This window comes from Mytilus trossulus, chromosome 4 (genome assembly GCF_036588685.1).
Source record: "Mytilus trossulus isolate FHL-02 chromosome 4, PNRI_Mtr1.1.1.hap1, whole genome shotgun sequence".
Classification (NCBI taxonomy): domain Eukaryota; kingdom Metazoa; phylum Mollusca; class Bivalvia; order Mytilida; family Mytilidae; genus Mytilus; species Mytilus trossulus.
The window spans coordinates 55,837,243-55,853,327 of record NC_086376.1 but is presented as its reverse complement, the minus strand read 5'-3'; the positions used below and the strand labels follow the sequence as shown (position 1 = coordinate 55,853,327).

General features: G+C 31.7%; 2 protein-coding genes across 5 annotated transcripts in view; one reads left to right on the top strand and one right to left on the bottom strand.

Moving 5' to 3' along the window:
• The window catches only part of LOC134715564 (leucine zipper putative tumor suppressor 2 homolog), a 456,927-nt gene that overhangs the window by 184,088 nt on the left and 256,754 nt on the right, over window positions 1-16,085 (bottom strand). The window lies entirely within an intron of this gene.
• LOC134714013 (uncharacterized) overlaps window positions 9,128-16,085 on the top strand; it is a 31,751-nt gene continuing 24,793 nt past the window's right edge. The window contains exons 1-3 of the mRNA XM_063575267.1: window positions 9,128-9,309; window positions 10,499-10,567; window positions 11,260-11,352. Of these exons, the coding sequence (XP_063431337.1) occupies window positions 9,201-9,309; window positions 10,499-10,567; window positions 11,260-11,352 (271 nt within the window). The 5' untranslated portion in view covers window positions 9,128-9,200. The remainder of the gene's footprint in view (window positions 9,310-10,498; window positions 10,568-11,259; window positions 11,353-16,085) is intronic.

The following is a 16,085-nucleotide window of genomic DNA, read 5'->3' as shown; positions in this document are numbered from 1 at the left end:
TGTATACACTTGCCTTGCATTTTTACATTGTCTCGTGTACATGCCTTATATCTTTCATTATCTATACTTTACTAATTGTCTCGTTTTTTCTTTATATAAGTCTTCATTTATCTATATTTAACTGAATTATACTAATGGCTTTATTTATCTGCTTGAAATGTCTAATTTGCTTTACTGACCATTGATTTTATGGTCTTCTAGATTAATGTTTCACTACATGTATCACTGACAATTCATATCTCACATAAATCCTGTAAGACACACATGCACACCTTACAACAATCGATACACCAAATATTATTGACCTATTGCTTAATAAAGTACTTGAAAAAAAGACCAAAACACAACAAATTTATTAATAACATTGACCAATGAATCATAATAATTAGACCAAGGTCAATCATTACATACACAACATATAATAGTTGACCTACTGCTCCCAGTACTTTAGAAATGGATCTAATCATAGAACTTTAACATAATATGTGGTCAAGGTCAAAGAGCCTGGTCCGACTGACATGTAAGGAATCCATATACTTTATTTGACCTTTTTTTTAACTTTTGGATTCGAGCGTCAATGATGAGTCTTTTGTAGACGAAACACGCGTCTGGCGTATATACTAAATTTAGTCCTGGTATCTATGACGAGTTTATTATACCAAATATAGTTATCCTATTACTCATTGTATGAAAGAAATTAACATGACAAACATTTTTTTCCTTAAGCAGAACTACGAAAATGAAGTTGGGAACAATGGACATTTGACAGTTGGAAATTTATTATATAAAGTTTATGGTCATGAATCATAATTTAAAACCATAACATATTGCATAGACTGTATCTAAGAACCACAGAAACAGCATACACACTGTTACATTTGAATATTGGAAAATACATTTAGACTAGATCTTGGAACCAGACATAACATACTGACAATATCTTAAATTCACAGAAAATTCATACATGTATATGAGAAGACTCTTTCGAAGAAAACCATATAATTCAGTTGTACTTGGTGAAAATAGTAATGTCATCATTTAATAAACAAGAATGTGTTCCATGTACACGGATGCCCCATCCGCACTATTCATTTTCACAGTGGACCGTGAAAATGGGATAAAATCACTAATTTGGCATTTAAATTAGAAAGATCATAACATAGGACACATGCTTACTATTTTTCAAGTTGATTGGACTTTAACTTTATCAAAAACTACCTCAACCAAAAACTTAAATCTGAAGCGGGATGGACGAACGAATGGACTAACAGACGGATGAACAAACCACTGAACGAACAAACTTGAAGCGGGACAAACGAATGAACATACAAACGAACAGACGGATTAAAAAACCAACGAACGAAGAAATGGACGCTCTGACCAGAAAACACATTGCCCATAAATGGGGCATAAAAAGAATTTCACACATGCTTAGCTACAATACCAAGTTCAACCAGGCTTCGTGTTGCACTCAATTCCTTCTGTAAACAGGAAATGATCTTTAAATATGATAATACAACCCTGTTGATGCAATTTTCTCTCTGTTTTCAATCTTTTGCTGTTTGATTTTCTATATGATGCAAGTTATATTTAAACTTAATATCTATTACTGGAACAGCCTTCCTTTCAATATACATATTGGATAAAATCAAATCAATCAAACATGTTTTATTAATTTTATTCTTCATTTTAAAACTTTAAATTTTCTAAATTTATCTATACATTAGTGACATGCATAAAGCACAATTCATATTTTTCATGCATAATATTATGGTACAAAACAAAATAGACAAACAAGTTACCTATCTAAAAATTGTGAGCATTTATAGAGGGCACAAAATGTTGTTGGGAAATTTTTTTTAATAGGAAGACGATTTCGATGGATATCTTTAGATATATTTTAATCTATTATAGACCAAATAAATTTATCAACAAATTTACCAGTTTCAAAAATTAATAATGAGCAACCAATTAATCTTACAAAAAGACAATGTTTTATACATTTTCTTTTCTACATTTAAATAATTGTGAATTAATTAGTTGTAACTTTTTGACTGAGGCTTGTTACTCTTGGTCTCTTTGTTTTTCAACACATAATGTCAACAATCAACAGGCATAAATATAAAAAGTCAATTCCAGTTTATATATTCATCATAATTTAAAATAAAATTATTTGCAATAATGAAGTATAAGCATTTCATAATCATTATATATGTTTTTTAAGAAAATCCCAATAAAAAAAAGATTCAGAACTAACCTAAATTATACTCTAAAAAAAATACTGTTGTGACACTTTCCAAAGTTTTTTTAGTATGGAGTCTTCATAATTAGGTTATATTTTAATAATTTATATTTATTTATGGGTACGTCTAAACACCGCTCAGGACCTCCTGAGTGCACTCAGGACATACAAAGTGCACTCAGGACCCTTTATAGTCATCGTATCTGCACACAGGATGGATGTTTATATTCGTTATAACCTTCTGATTTTAGAGTTAAATTTTGGTAGAATTTAAAATCGAACTTAGATGGATATGTTAATTTTAATGAAATAATGAGGGGCACGTGTCACTCATTACACAACTACTGAGCCGTGAATTATCCAATCAACAAAATTGATTGGATTATCTTTATTGCTGGTTATGTGTTGTTAGTACAGTGTTACCTTTAAAATGGATATGCATAGAGAAAAAAAATTAAAAAAAATCATTCAATGTACTTTTTCAGTTTATTTTTCATGCTGACGGCTAAAAAAAATTAGTTGTGTTTTGCAGTTCATGAATAAAGAAAATAAAAATTCATATTATTTTTTAGTTGCCTTTTCCTGTAACAAGTTCGATTTTTTATTTCAAAATGATTCTTTTCTCTCTCGATCTCCAAATAAAGTTATAAATATACAAAAACAATGTTTACTGAACATCAAATTTTATTGAATTTGTATATCTTTATTCTCAACAAACCATATACATAGGTATAGAGAATACAATGATGTACAATATTTATAATTTAATCTTAACAAAACAGGTCAGTTTTATTGATATGGTTTGTAAAGTCTAATATCTTGGCTGCGTACGTGCTGTCCTTGGTCTATTCCTATGGTTTGGCTTACGAGCATGTTTCGGAAAGGCGGGGGTCCAAATCGTGCAAAGGCTGTACAGCCAGTCAATGTAGTTAAATACTTCCATTTATTATTATTTTATTTTATTTTTTTTGGGGGGGGGGGGGCACTTCAGAATCTGTGCACGAAGACTCATTCGTGGTTTGAACGGATTTCGTGTCAATAAATAGTCTTCGAAATAATCTTTCTCGCTGTACTAAAAAATCATTTTTTTTATAATTTAGTTTAGAATCTTACATCTTACTACAATCTTACTTACAAATTGTTTAGAAATAATACCCAAAATATCATAATTTTCAGAAAACGGAGAGGTCAACGGAAACAAATTAATTTTTTCAGAATTTATTTTCACATTGAAATTCGTTCAAGGCTTGTATCACTGGACAAGAACGACTTTAATGAGAGAAAAACCATTACTTACTGCGGATTTCTTAAAACATTTAGAAAATAGATCAAAACACACACGTACATACACATTTATATAAATAAGAATTAAAACGCAAAAATCAACGCTATATTTAGTGAGTGATCAGATTAACTGTTAGCTTAAAGTAAATTTTAAGTCCAAGTCAGGAGCCTGTAATTCAGTGGTTGTCGTTTGTTCACATGCGCGTAGCTACGTTTACGTCAAAACGCCCGGGCGTACACTTGAATTTTGAAAATAAAATAAATAATCTACATAGAAAAAGAAAAACTGGTCAAAAGCACACCAACCTTGTGCTTCTTTTTTCAATGGATTGTAATTTTGAATAAAAAGGGACTAAATTTACTCAAATAGATCATCTAATATATGTGTTCGATTGTTTTGTAAAAGTCTGAATCTGCTATGAATTCTACGTACTTTTCTTATATTTAAAGCAATTCACTATCTGCTCAGATTCGATATGCTGTTTGTATTTTTTGTCGAGCCTGTGATTTATGTCCCAAAAGCAAGACAAAGCGGCGTCAATATACAGGTTCCGAAGTTGGATAAAGTCTTATGAATGACTCTCCGTGAAATTTTACGAAAGTTGGACAGAAACTGTTTATGATCAAAAGAGTATATTCAGATCAATATGATAAAGCAATTATATCTTTAATTTTCCCGCATTTTAAGACAAAATGTATTTCTTTCTGCAATTAATAAGTGGTCACAGTTTGGGCTTACATTTTTCTATTTCTCAATACATTAACTACTTGTCGAACCTTCATCGAATTTTATGAAAATGCTGAAGAAGCAGTTTTTCTATGACTAATGTCTAAAGCTAAAATTTTGATAGCATTTGTTTTCGTTCGTTTTTCTGTTCTTTTCTGATAGACAGATAGCCGGACTCTTCTTTACGCAATTAATTGTTGTACATGCTTAATTTATAAACCTTCAGAGATTGTCGTGAAATATTCCAGATCAAGAAAAAAATATTAAAAGAAAATTTAGATTTTTTTTTTAAATCCCTTTAAAGGAATGATAAATTGACTCACTTTTTGTGGGACGAAATCCTAGGTGTTTCAATTTTTTTCTATTGCATCTCTTAGAAATATTTTTTTTCGAGTTAAATGTGCTTTTGTCGATTGTATACTCACTCACGGGCATTAATTTATCTAAGTGTACAATTCTTATATATAGTTTAAATATGATTCGATGTTTGCCTTTGATTTTGTTTTAGTCCTAATGTTTGATAAGCAAAATAAGGTAAACTTCTTCAAAATGTGGACAAATTAAAGAATTCTCCTAAGAAAAAAGTATATGTAAATATTTTTTTTTAATAAAAATTTCCATTTTATATATATAAATATATATAAAAAAAACATATGCATCATTTGTTTTTCAATTAGAGGTTTCATATGACTTTAAGCGACAATTTGTTTTAGTCTAATGAACTGTTAACATTTTCACAGGTAATGGTTTCATAACTTGCGTTTCGGCTACTTGCACACCCTTGTTTCTTTAACAAATTAGAATCTCCATTGGATTGTTAACTATGTGGTTTAGGCGTCAGTGTCGTTAGCGGCCTTGATGGTGGTCCGGTGTGTGCATTTGAGACATAAGTCTGTCAGTGAGTTCAATTTCGGACATTTAGTCATTATTCATTTCACCATCCACATACAAAATGTCTTCACTAGCTTAACTACCAGTGTGTCCTTCTTCACGTTTCTGCTTCATAACGGAATACAGGCTTTTGCGTTCCATAGCCAAATCTGTGAACATTCACAAATTCTATTCTGTGTGTTACATGTTGGTACTGCTCTATAAATGATCTGACCACTTCTTCAGTGGTTTCTCCTTCGGTTTCCGCCAAACCAGTTAACACCAAGTTATTCTTCATTGACCTGTATTGCATTGCAGGTCAATAACGGTGCTCGGTAGAATTTTATTTTCTTGTTTTGCGTTATGACGACTGTTTTAATTTCATGTCTCATGATCTCCAAAGTGTTATAGGTAAGATCATTTGATACTTTCACTGGGGTAAAGCTGATGACCGTAACTGCATTCACGGTCATCCCAAGATGTCGGACGAAAAATTAGGTCAGTATTTGTATTGTCTGTTAAGGTGTTTCTACATCATTTTCTTTACAAAGCATACATTGGGTACGATGTAAATTTATAAAAGATTCACACGGAAGTCACAAATCTCTACCGAGGAACGTGTATAGAACGGGAAATTGGATTTGAAAAATTCGCTAAGATGACCGTAAATCATCTTTAAAATATTTTCAAGATGACCGTAACATATAATAAGGATGACCGTGATTGGTGAAATGATGACCGTAATTTCGAAAGGATGACCGTAATTTATAAAGGATGACCGTAACTTTCATAGTATAGCCGTCATTTCTAAGAAATATCCGTATTTGTATTACCTTTTTTGTATCAAATAATTAATCGTGTTGGTGTAAGACGTATTTATAAGACAACATTATCATAATGGTAGACAAAAATAAGACGTGCTTCAAATACATGGTTCGTCATATGTAGCATCCAACTACAAGCCAAAAGATTTTTTTTATTTCTGAGATTCCTATTAACTTCATATAATAAATACAGCTTTTTAAAAATGCCAAAAAGACAATGGATGTACAGCCAAATGGCCCATTTATATTATATCGTTTCAACTACCATTGCAGATGTTAATTTTTATTTTATTTCAGATACGTACATGTGTTATCAATTTTCCACTTGCAAGTTCACCTCATCTAATGTAGACAAATCAAGATTTTATTCTGCTCCTCTGGAACCATACACTGGGATGGACTCAATTACCGGATATTCATAATGTTAAAGGTTCATCTGAGGGAATTTAAAAATATGGCCGTTTCTTCACACACATATCTATTAAGAGAACAGACACACTGATGCATCTAGGAACGTATTAAGGATTATGTACCCTTGTGTTGCTTCAATGCTAAACATATGGAAATTTTATAGAAATTCCACAGCCTTTATCCTTGTTCTATCATATTTGGCAATTTGATGACCGATAGATATAGGATTATTGCATGCAGTGCTAGCATTGATTTCCTTAAAACAAGTTTATTAATGTAGTTATTGGTTAGAACAAATAAAAATATGGACCAAATCAAGTACAGCTTTTTGGGTGCGCTCGACTTTAGTTACTCTGCACGAGGTATTTTGAAATTTACAGGTTGGTTAGAACTTTTTGTAAAAAATAAACACTAGCACAGCATAGAAAAGCAAGTGAGTAATCTATGTTTCAAATTTTATAACAAAAATCTCTTTATTAAAGGCTGTGAATTTTCTATAAAAATCTTGGTTAATTTGCCACAAAGTACTCTTTTTCAATTAAATGCAATGCAAAAGTAAATAATAATGCTTTGCATCAAGTATATGTTTAAAATGGACTGTATCTATTATTCATTATATCTGTAGTTTTGATACAATTGATGTTTAGAAAAAAATTCGTACAAAAATGGCTTCAGAAGTGTACATAAATCTTTAAGCATGGCAGGATCTTTAGATATGTTAAAGTTATATAAAGTCTATGTTTGAGAAAAAAAACTAACTTACCTGGTTTTTTAGTTGCATTTTTTTTTAAATATGCATAAGATAGCAAAATAAACAGTCATACGAGTTTCATTTGATACGGTCCACAGTTACACAGTTAAAATCACCTATTGTTTGCAGTGTCTATTGTTTCTAGTGTCCATTTAAATCAAAACTACTCACAACATCGATTATACTATTTACTATCATTTTCATATAAACTCAAAATACGCCAAATAGTTAAAAAGAACTAACCGAGCCCCTATTGCGACAAACTCAACAAAAACAATGCATACAAATATGGTTATTTCTTTCAATTGACGGTCATCCTTTTAAATTTAGTCATTCTTTATAAATTACGGTCATCCTTAACAATTTACGGTCATCTTTTAACCAATTACGGTCAGCCTTTTTATGAATCGCTAATCCTGTTACGGTCATCTTGATTACGATTTACGGTCATCCTTGCGAATTTTTCAAATCCAAATTCCCGTTTTATACACGTTCCTCGGTAGATATTTGCGACTTCCGTGTGAATCTTTTATAAATTTACATCGTATCAAGGTATGCTTTGTAAAGAAAATGATGTAGAAACACCTTAACAGACAATAAAAATACTGACCTAATTTTTCAGCTGACATCTTGGGATGACCGTGAATGCAGTTACGGTCATCAGCTTTACCCCAGTGACTTTACTGATGGATCATTAAACTGATCTTGCATCTTTAATGTTGTTTTCGTGATTTACCTTGAAATCGTCCATGACGGGGCTTATTCTCTGTAGCCAACGGTTACTTTTAGCATCAGTTTGAATTGTTTATTTTATTCAGTGAACTCATGTTTTATCTGGGACATTTTTTCATCGCTGCTATCACATTTGCTTTGTAAATTTTTTATTCTTCGTTTAGCTTCCTCAACTTTTAAGTTCATTTCTGTGAATTTTGATACTAAATTTGTATAAATTCTGTTCATTTGATTAACTTCTGACTTTCCCTTTTCGAGAGTTGTAAGTCTCTTATTCTCCATGGCATTAATTGATAGATATTTTCTAAAGTTAAAACTTGTTCGGTTTGTCGGTACAGAACATCTCTGCAGGTATTTTTTATGCCTGAAATAACTTGTTGTATTTTGTGTACATGCTCCTTGAAGGAATCTTGAATCTAGAATATTGTTATAATTACTATTATCATTAGTTTGATGATATATAAACATATCGCAATTTTCGTTTCTTGTAATAAAGGCGGAACAGCAGTCTTTACTTTCAGAGAACATGGTTGCTCTTTTGGGTACCCTAATTGTATCTGCATATTGTGATTGAATTTAAAAAACGCATGTACTGGATATATTTCCCCAAGCTGCAGGAATAATCAAGTGTTGGAAATAAGAAAGTATTAATATATGCACTCAAAGAAAAGCCTCCTGTAACCTTGCTTCCATCTTCAGCTCACGGTAATTTTGAAAATACTTTTACTGGACAGCTCGTTTTGAGGTCCTCGTCGCCGTCCGCTGTTAAATAAATGCAACAATAGTATATCGCTATTCGAAACTCATAAATCGAAAGAAAAAAACAAATCCGGGTTACAAACTAAAACTGAGGGGAACGCATTAGATATAACAGGAGTTAAGCCTGGTCAATATCAAACGAAGAAATAACGATTCAGAATTAAAAAAAAAACATAACATTAAAGTTCAGCGCGTAAATTGTACAAGAAATAATATAGAATTAATAACTGTATTATGAAATGAAACAATAAATTTATAATTATAAAATTACTCTTAACGAGACTGGACGAACGAATCTTTCTTTTCGTTCGGTTTGAAAGCTCGTTCAAACAAATTCAATGTTTTTTGAAACTATATATTACGTTGTATCAAATTTGATTTATATTTGTAAAGTGTTAAATGTCCTTAATCTTTCATCTAAATACGCTTATTTAAATGTAGCACGAATGTTTTTTGTCATGCTTGACTACTTATTTAACATTTATGAGTTATTTCCCCATTGCTCTCTGTGTTATTCGTAGCTACTGACAACAATTACAATATCTGTCGTGCTTGTTTTATTTTTCAAGAACATTAGCACTTTATATAAGAAAACACGACATGATTTCGATCAATCTTTTAGTATTAATCAATTCTGTTGTTGTTGCGCTGATGGCTATATACATGTACGTTATCGTAAATGAAAAAAGATTACAGGAAGATCGGACAGGTAACGGGAAGTAAAATTATTCGAGACCAAACAATAATATTATATCAAACTTATTTCAATAACTTACAAACATGATTTTTTTTAGTCCATGCTGAATTTGCAAACATTTTTACTTTAAAATTATATTCCAGTTCACAGTTAAACAATTAACAAATTAAATATGCTGGAAATATTGCCCCATCCAACATCCCCCCCCCCCCCCCCCCCCAGTTTCTGCAAGTTGTAAAAAGCAATTTTAGGACTAAACTACTCTTCTGTGGTATTACTTGGATAAAGAAAAGGTTATCAAGGGTACCAGAATTATGATTTAATACGCAAGACGCGCGTTTTGTCTACACAAGACTCAATAGTGACGCTCAGATAAAAAAAAGTTATAAAGCCAAATAAATACAAAGTTGAAGAGCATTGAGGACCCAAAATTCCAAAAAGTTGTGCCCAATACGGCTAAAATAACTTATTCCTGGGATAAAAAATCCTAAGTATTTCAAAAAATTTAAATTTTGTAAACAGGTAATTTTTACAAATGACCATATTATTGATATTCATGTCAACACCAAAGTGCTGACTAATGGGCTGGTGACACCCTCAGGGACGACACGTCCACCAGCAGTGGCATCGACCAGTGATGTAAAGAGTTGTCAAAGGTACCAGGGTTATGATTTAATACGCAAGACGCGCGTTTTGTCTACACAAGACTGATCAGTGACGCTTAGATCAAAAATTTTATGAAGCCAAATAAATACAAAGTTGAAGAGCATTGAGGACCCGAAATTCCATAAAAGTGTGCCCAATACGGCTAAGATAATCTATTCCTGGGATAAGAAAATCCTCAGCAATTCGAAAAATTCAAAAAAAAAATTGTAAACAGGTAATTTATGCAAATGACCATTTTATTGATATTCATGTCAACACTGAAGTGCTGACTACTGAGCTGGTGATACCCTCGAGGACGAAGCGTCCACCATTATTCCAGGCTTGAAATTTGGTACGCCAAGTCGTACATGATGCATGACAAACAAAGACTGAAATGCTATATTTTTACAATTGGAGATCTGATATTTGACATAAATAGCATATTCAGCTGAAATTGATTTATTATGCATGATCACAGATTTACCTAAAAAACATGGGACCAACTTTCATAGAAATATGTGTAACTTCTAATAATTGAATTTCTCCTGTTTTCCAGTGCAAAATGTTGATCGTGAAGAGAATCTGACTGCTGAAATAAGACGAATTTCTGATAAACTAAAGGAAGGTAACCATGGTATTTAGGGTATCAATTCAATTATTGTGGTTGCTTAAATAAAGTCTTAAATATTCCAAAAGCCATAAAAAATCCCATCCTTTAATTTAAAAACATATCAGCGATTTTACCTTTTTATCAGCTTATCCTGAAATGTTCATTTGATAAAAAAAACGTAGTCCAAAGATAAATACTATGAAATTATTTATTTTCGTGTGTACCAATTTTCGTGGATACAGAAAACATGTATGTTCGTGGATACTTAATTTCGTGGTTTTGCCGTGATTTATATACAAGCCTATAAAAAATTGTTATTGAATATTGTGAACATATTTTCGTGTTTTATCTGTATCCTCGAAATACACGAAAATTGACATCCAACGAATAATAATGAATTCACAGTATATTAAAAATTCTCTCATTTTTTAATTTCAAAAGGGCAATTTTGGGAATAAATCCATTTGTCAGTTAGATATGGATAAAATCCTATGTCTTGCAAATGGTTGTGATTGTTTGAATAATTGGAGATTATATGACAACAAATATAGCTGGAACCACATATGTTGACCATTGTAATTTGACACTCATGTAATTTAATTTAAAGCTAAAAAACGATATAACACCAACGATTTTTTTTAAACCCTGCGACTAATATTCATAATAAAAGGCATTATTTCTAAGAATTAAATTTATCATGTTTTCAGTGCAATACATTGACAATGTCGTAAAGAAACTGGCCGTCGGTATAACTGATGAAATAAAAAAACAAGTTTCTGATGAACGTATAGCAGAAAGAGGTAATTATTGTTATTTATTACTTTCAACTATTAGGCAATTTTTCAGTTTGGGGGGGGGGGGGACGTTTATTTTTTTTAATATTCAGGTCAAGAGTGTATATGTAACTTACTTACATCCACTTTGTTTTCATTTGAGGTTCTAAGTTGTCTCATTGTCCGGGGTATAGCTATTGACTAGATTTCCATTACGTAATATTCGTTTTGGGTTTTTAACCGATCTATAAACATGATATATGCGGATATTAGTCTGGCGGTTACAAGCATATTTCAGACGAATTGTGTACATCCTGCTACAAGCATGAAATTTGGCATAGACCTTCCTCAACTAATACACTTTTTTTTCAGATAGGGATGTATTTGAAAAAAAATGTTTCACTTCCGGTAAAATCCAAAATGCCGGACATAATACTTAAATCGGCCCAATATCGATGGCTTGTATGTGAAATTGTATTATTATCATGCTGCTATAATAAAATTTGGTACACACCTTTGTTATGTACTACTTTTGGATACATTGTATAGATTAGATGTCTGTAAAAGCCCTACTTCCGGTAAAATTCAACATGGCGGACATTGTACTAAAATAAGTTTATTTTTTAGGAATTGTGTTTGAACGTATTGCTACTATCATTAAATTGTGTATGAACCTTTCTTTGGTGCTTCTAAACTTTGCAAGCTTCTGACAACATGATGAGGCCTCAGAAAGAGTTTTTTAAAAGGGATCCTCTTTGTCGCTTCATCATCCATTAGCGCTTGAACTGGGTAGCATAAGAGTCAATTTTAAGCTCGTCCCCTAAACACGTATCTTAGTGTATTGAACGTTTTGCATGCTGTAAAAGACTAGATAAAGTTGAGGGAATAGCCTCAACTAGCCTTCCCTTTTGCGTAAATAGTTATTTCTTGCTTTGTTAACCATGCTTATCCCCTTTGATAAGTTTGTGCGTTTTTACAGTAAACACCGGTGATTAAGGCGGATCAATTATCATTCTTTATGTTAAAGTCACCTCTTCAAATGCCATCAATAACTCCCATGCTGTCTTTTTTATCCCTTTTCAAGCAAACAGAGAAACGTATCATCAGCGGAAAATACATTGATCACAACATGTGTGTGATGTGTGTGATGCAGTGATACACAGACTTAACTGATGTTGCTGTCATTGCTGTTTTTTATCCCGTGACATAGGGGCAGACGAATTTCGGCTTGCATTTGGAAGTGGGAAAAGCTTTAGATACATATATATCCATGACCTTTCAAATGCACGTTTACTTCAGAGGGAACTTAGTTGTTGAGATGGATTTCGTTTGACTTTATGATTTAGAATAATGATTGATCAGCCAACATCACCAGATATGGATTTGATAATGTCATTGATAAAACGATACGTGGTTTTGTAGTAATATCGATTAAACTTATCAGATGAGGTTTACGCAGCTAGAACACATGTTTTTGGAAGAGGAAAGACTTATTGGTGCTTCTTGAACGACTCGGTGTAGTGTTTTTCATCATGTAATACGTGCAATATACCATAGCGGGTGTGGATGAGTAACAAGCTAAGAATTGGTTCCCATATTTACTAGTCCAGACGCTTATGAATTGCGAAGTGGAAAATATGATCCATTGGAACCCTTTTGGACAACTCTTTGTAAGTCCTCTTCACCTTATTAGGAGCTTGTACATTATTGATGTAAGAAACAATAAAACGGTCTTAGTAAATGAGGAAAATAAGCTACCACATTGTGAATAAACATGTATATACGGCCATAAATCAGTGATTTTAAAGATGTCGTAGTATTTAAGTGATTTTATTTTGTTTTAATCAATCTATCTAAAACTCTACAATTTTGAAATTTACGCCATATTGGGTTTTTTTACCGGAAGTGTTTTAAATTAATTATAGAATAGAATAAGTGGTTTAGAGGATAACTTAAAGCCAAAAGTTTAATTCAATTCAATTCAATTCAATTCAAAGTTTTATTGCCATATAAACTTTACAGTTTGTGACATATAACAACAACTAAAACAAATAAAGACAATAACTAAGTAACTCAATATATATACACAAATTCAGGTAAATATTAAAGGGTCCCCTGTCCTCAGTTCCATTGACTTTTTTTATAAAGGATCCTAGTTTATGACCAGCAAAAAAAAAAAATTTCTAAAAAAAAAATTTAAAAAAAAATTGGATATCAAAATAAAATAATGCTATTTCTATGTCCGCCATTTTAAATAATACCGGAATTAAGTGTTTTAAAGACATATGTCTTATACGTTGTATCCATAAGCAGCATCAAAGAAAGGTTCCTGTACATTTTAATGATATTAGCAATACGTCAAAACACATTTAAATCACCCTCGCTAAAAAAATAAGCTTATTTTTAGTACAATGTTCGCCATGTTGGATTTTACCGGAAGTAGAGTTTTTAAAGACAACTTATCTATAGGTGTAACACCACTAATTCGGGCCCTGTCAGAAAGCACATACCAGAAAGAAGTACATATTTTATACAAAATAGTTCCTACGCATGAGTGCAACTTTCAAAATATGTAGAATATTTAGGTATTTTTGGTATCAAATGAATGCTGAAGGACTGGTGATCATTGTAGAACACTTTTGGACTTTTAATTTTGAATATTAAAAAAAACTGCACCATATTTTAAAAAGAGGGTACACTTTGTTTGTTTTTCAGATCTGAAGTACCTGTTTTGGTACATCTGAAGTTCCGGAAACCAGTTCTTTCTTATATGCCATTAAAGGTATGCTGATTTTTTTCAGTACAAGACACCATAAAGTGTTGATTTGAAATGCAATGATTGCCACTTTATTTGAACTTTAAACAAAGGAAGTGTGCCTGCTTAAAACGGAAGAAAGCAATGGGACCATGAATTAGTGGTGTATTTCCTATATTATACAACCAAAAGTAGTACATAACAAAGGTTTATCCCAAATATTATTATATTTACATACTAGCCTCTGATACTGGACTGATTCGAGTATAATGTACGCCATTTTGGATTTATCCGGAAGTGAGACATTTTTTTGGCAAATGCATCCCTCTCTGAAATAAAATAGGAAGGTCTATGCCAAATTTCATGCTTGTAGCAGGATGTGCATAATTTTTCACAAAGCTGCCGTAGTATATTAACGAGCGTAAACTAGCATTCCTTATCGTTTGTTACAAATACATCCCATCAATGAATACTGAAAAAGAATTGTTCACAACACAAATTAATAATATGAAAATGTTTTGTCGTTATATACAGCTCGTCTAAACATCAACCCAACAATGTAAAATCTGTAAATTTGCTTTCGCAAATTTTTGGTTCTTCCCTCGCCTGGATTCGAACCTTTGGTACTGAGATATTGTGACACCAAATCGCCTGTACTGTAACCAGTGCGTTAGACCACACGACCACCTAGGCTTCATAAAAATGAAGTTGTTTGTGGCCGAGTGTTACCTTTCCACGTCAGTTTTAATCTAGCGTCGTACTACAGTACATGATATATAAGGCATGAAGATTCTATATATATACTAGGCAAAAAAAGAAACGCTACATTGGTTTAAATTTGAAAATATCACATATATTAATTTCAAATATTTTCATGATTACAACTAGTAACCTGAATAACTTATCTATCAAATGTACGTCACGTCATTTTTTTATTTCAAACAAATAACCATTTTTTCAAAAAAAAATACCTCTATAAAGTTGGAATCGAGTTGTCCTTTTTGTCATTTATTGTGTCGATTACGATTGGTAACAAAAGGTCGCATTAAAAAATTGAAAAAGTTTCACGTAAAACAGTGCCCCGTCTAATAATTGTTATGACGTTCCCACATTACCAAAGACATTATGCATATTTAGTGCTTTGATAAATTATCCTGCATAGAAACAAAAATACTATCTTGCGTTACTTAGTTTGGGATTAAAACCGAAACTGTCTCCATTTTCAAACGAATAAAAGGCTGTTCTTACATTAAAAAAAAAATATATTTTTAATTGTTAATTTATCTTAAAATGATTTATTTATCCTATTCATAAAAAATATTCAATAGAAATCGTCCTGACATTTTATAAACTCAATTATAAGTACGTTTTGAAATAATTTTTGTTGTCTGTTTTGCATGTACCGAGTTCAACATAGATTGCAAAAACCTAAGTTTTCACTTTCATTGAAGCATTCTTGATGGTTATATTAATAAATACATTTTTACTCATAATTTTCTATAAATTTTGTGAAGTTTTGACGGACGTTGTTCTCATAACTTGAAAAAAAATACATCATATAAATTTGAAATCTAACCCCCCCCCCTTTCTGTAAAGCCACATACGTGTGTTCGGAAATCTTATTAAATGATTTGTTTCCACTTTTTTTTTATGGAAAATTCAATAAAGAAGAAAATAGATTCCAGTTTTTAATCATTCTACGGTAAAAATGGTATTTAAATTGGAGTTATATATTCAATTTTGTTTTTCCTTGAAAACGACATGTGACCTTTGATCAGGATTTCTGAAAAAAACTGCACCATATTTTCTTTTGACGACCAGAATAATCTCAAAGTTCACATATTTCCAAATCCAATGATATATAATATAGCCGTATACCATTTTTGACGATTAAAATTTCATCAATCCGACTTTGGTCACCGGCCTTAAAGGTCTAATGCTAGTAGAAAATGTTTAACTCACCGAGCAATATTGAAAGAAGACGACGATGATGTCAGGTTTTCAA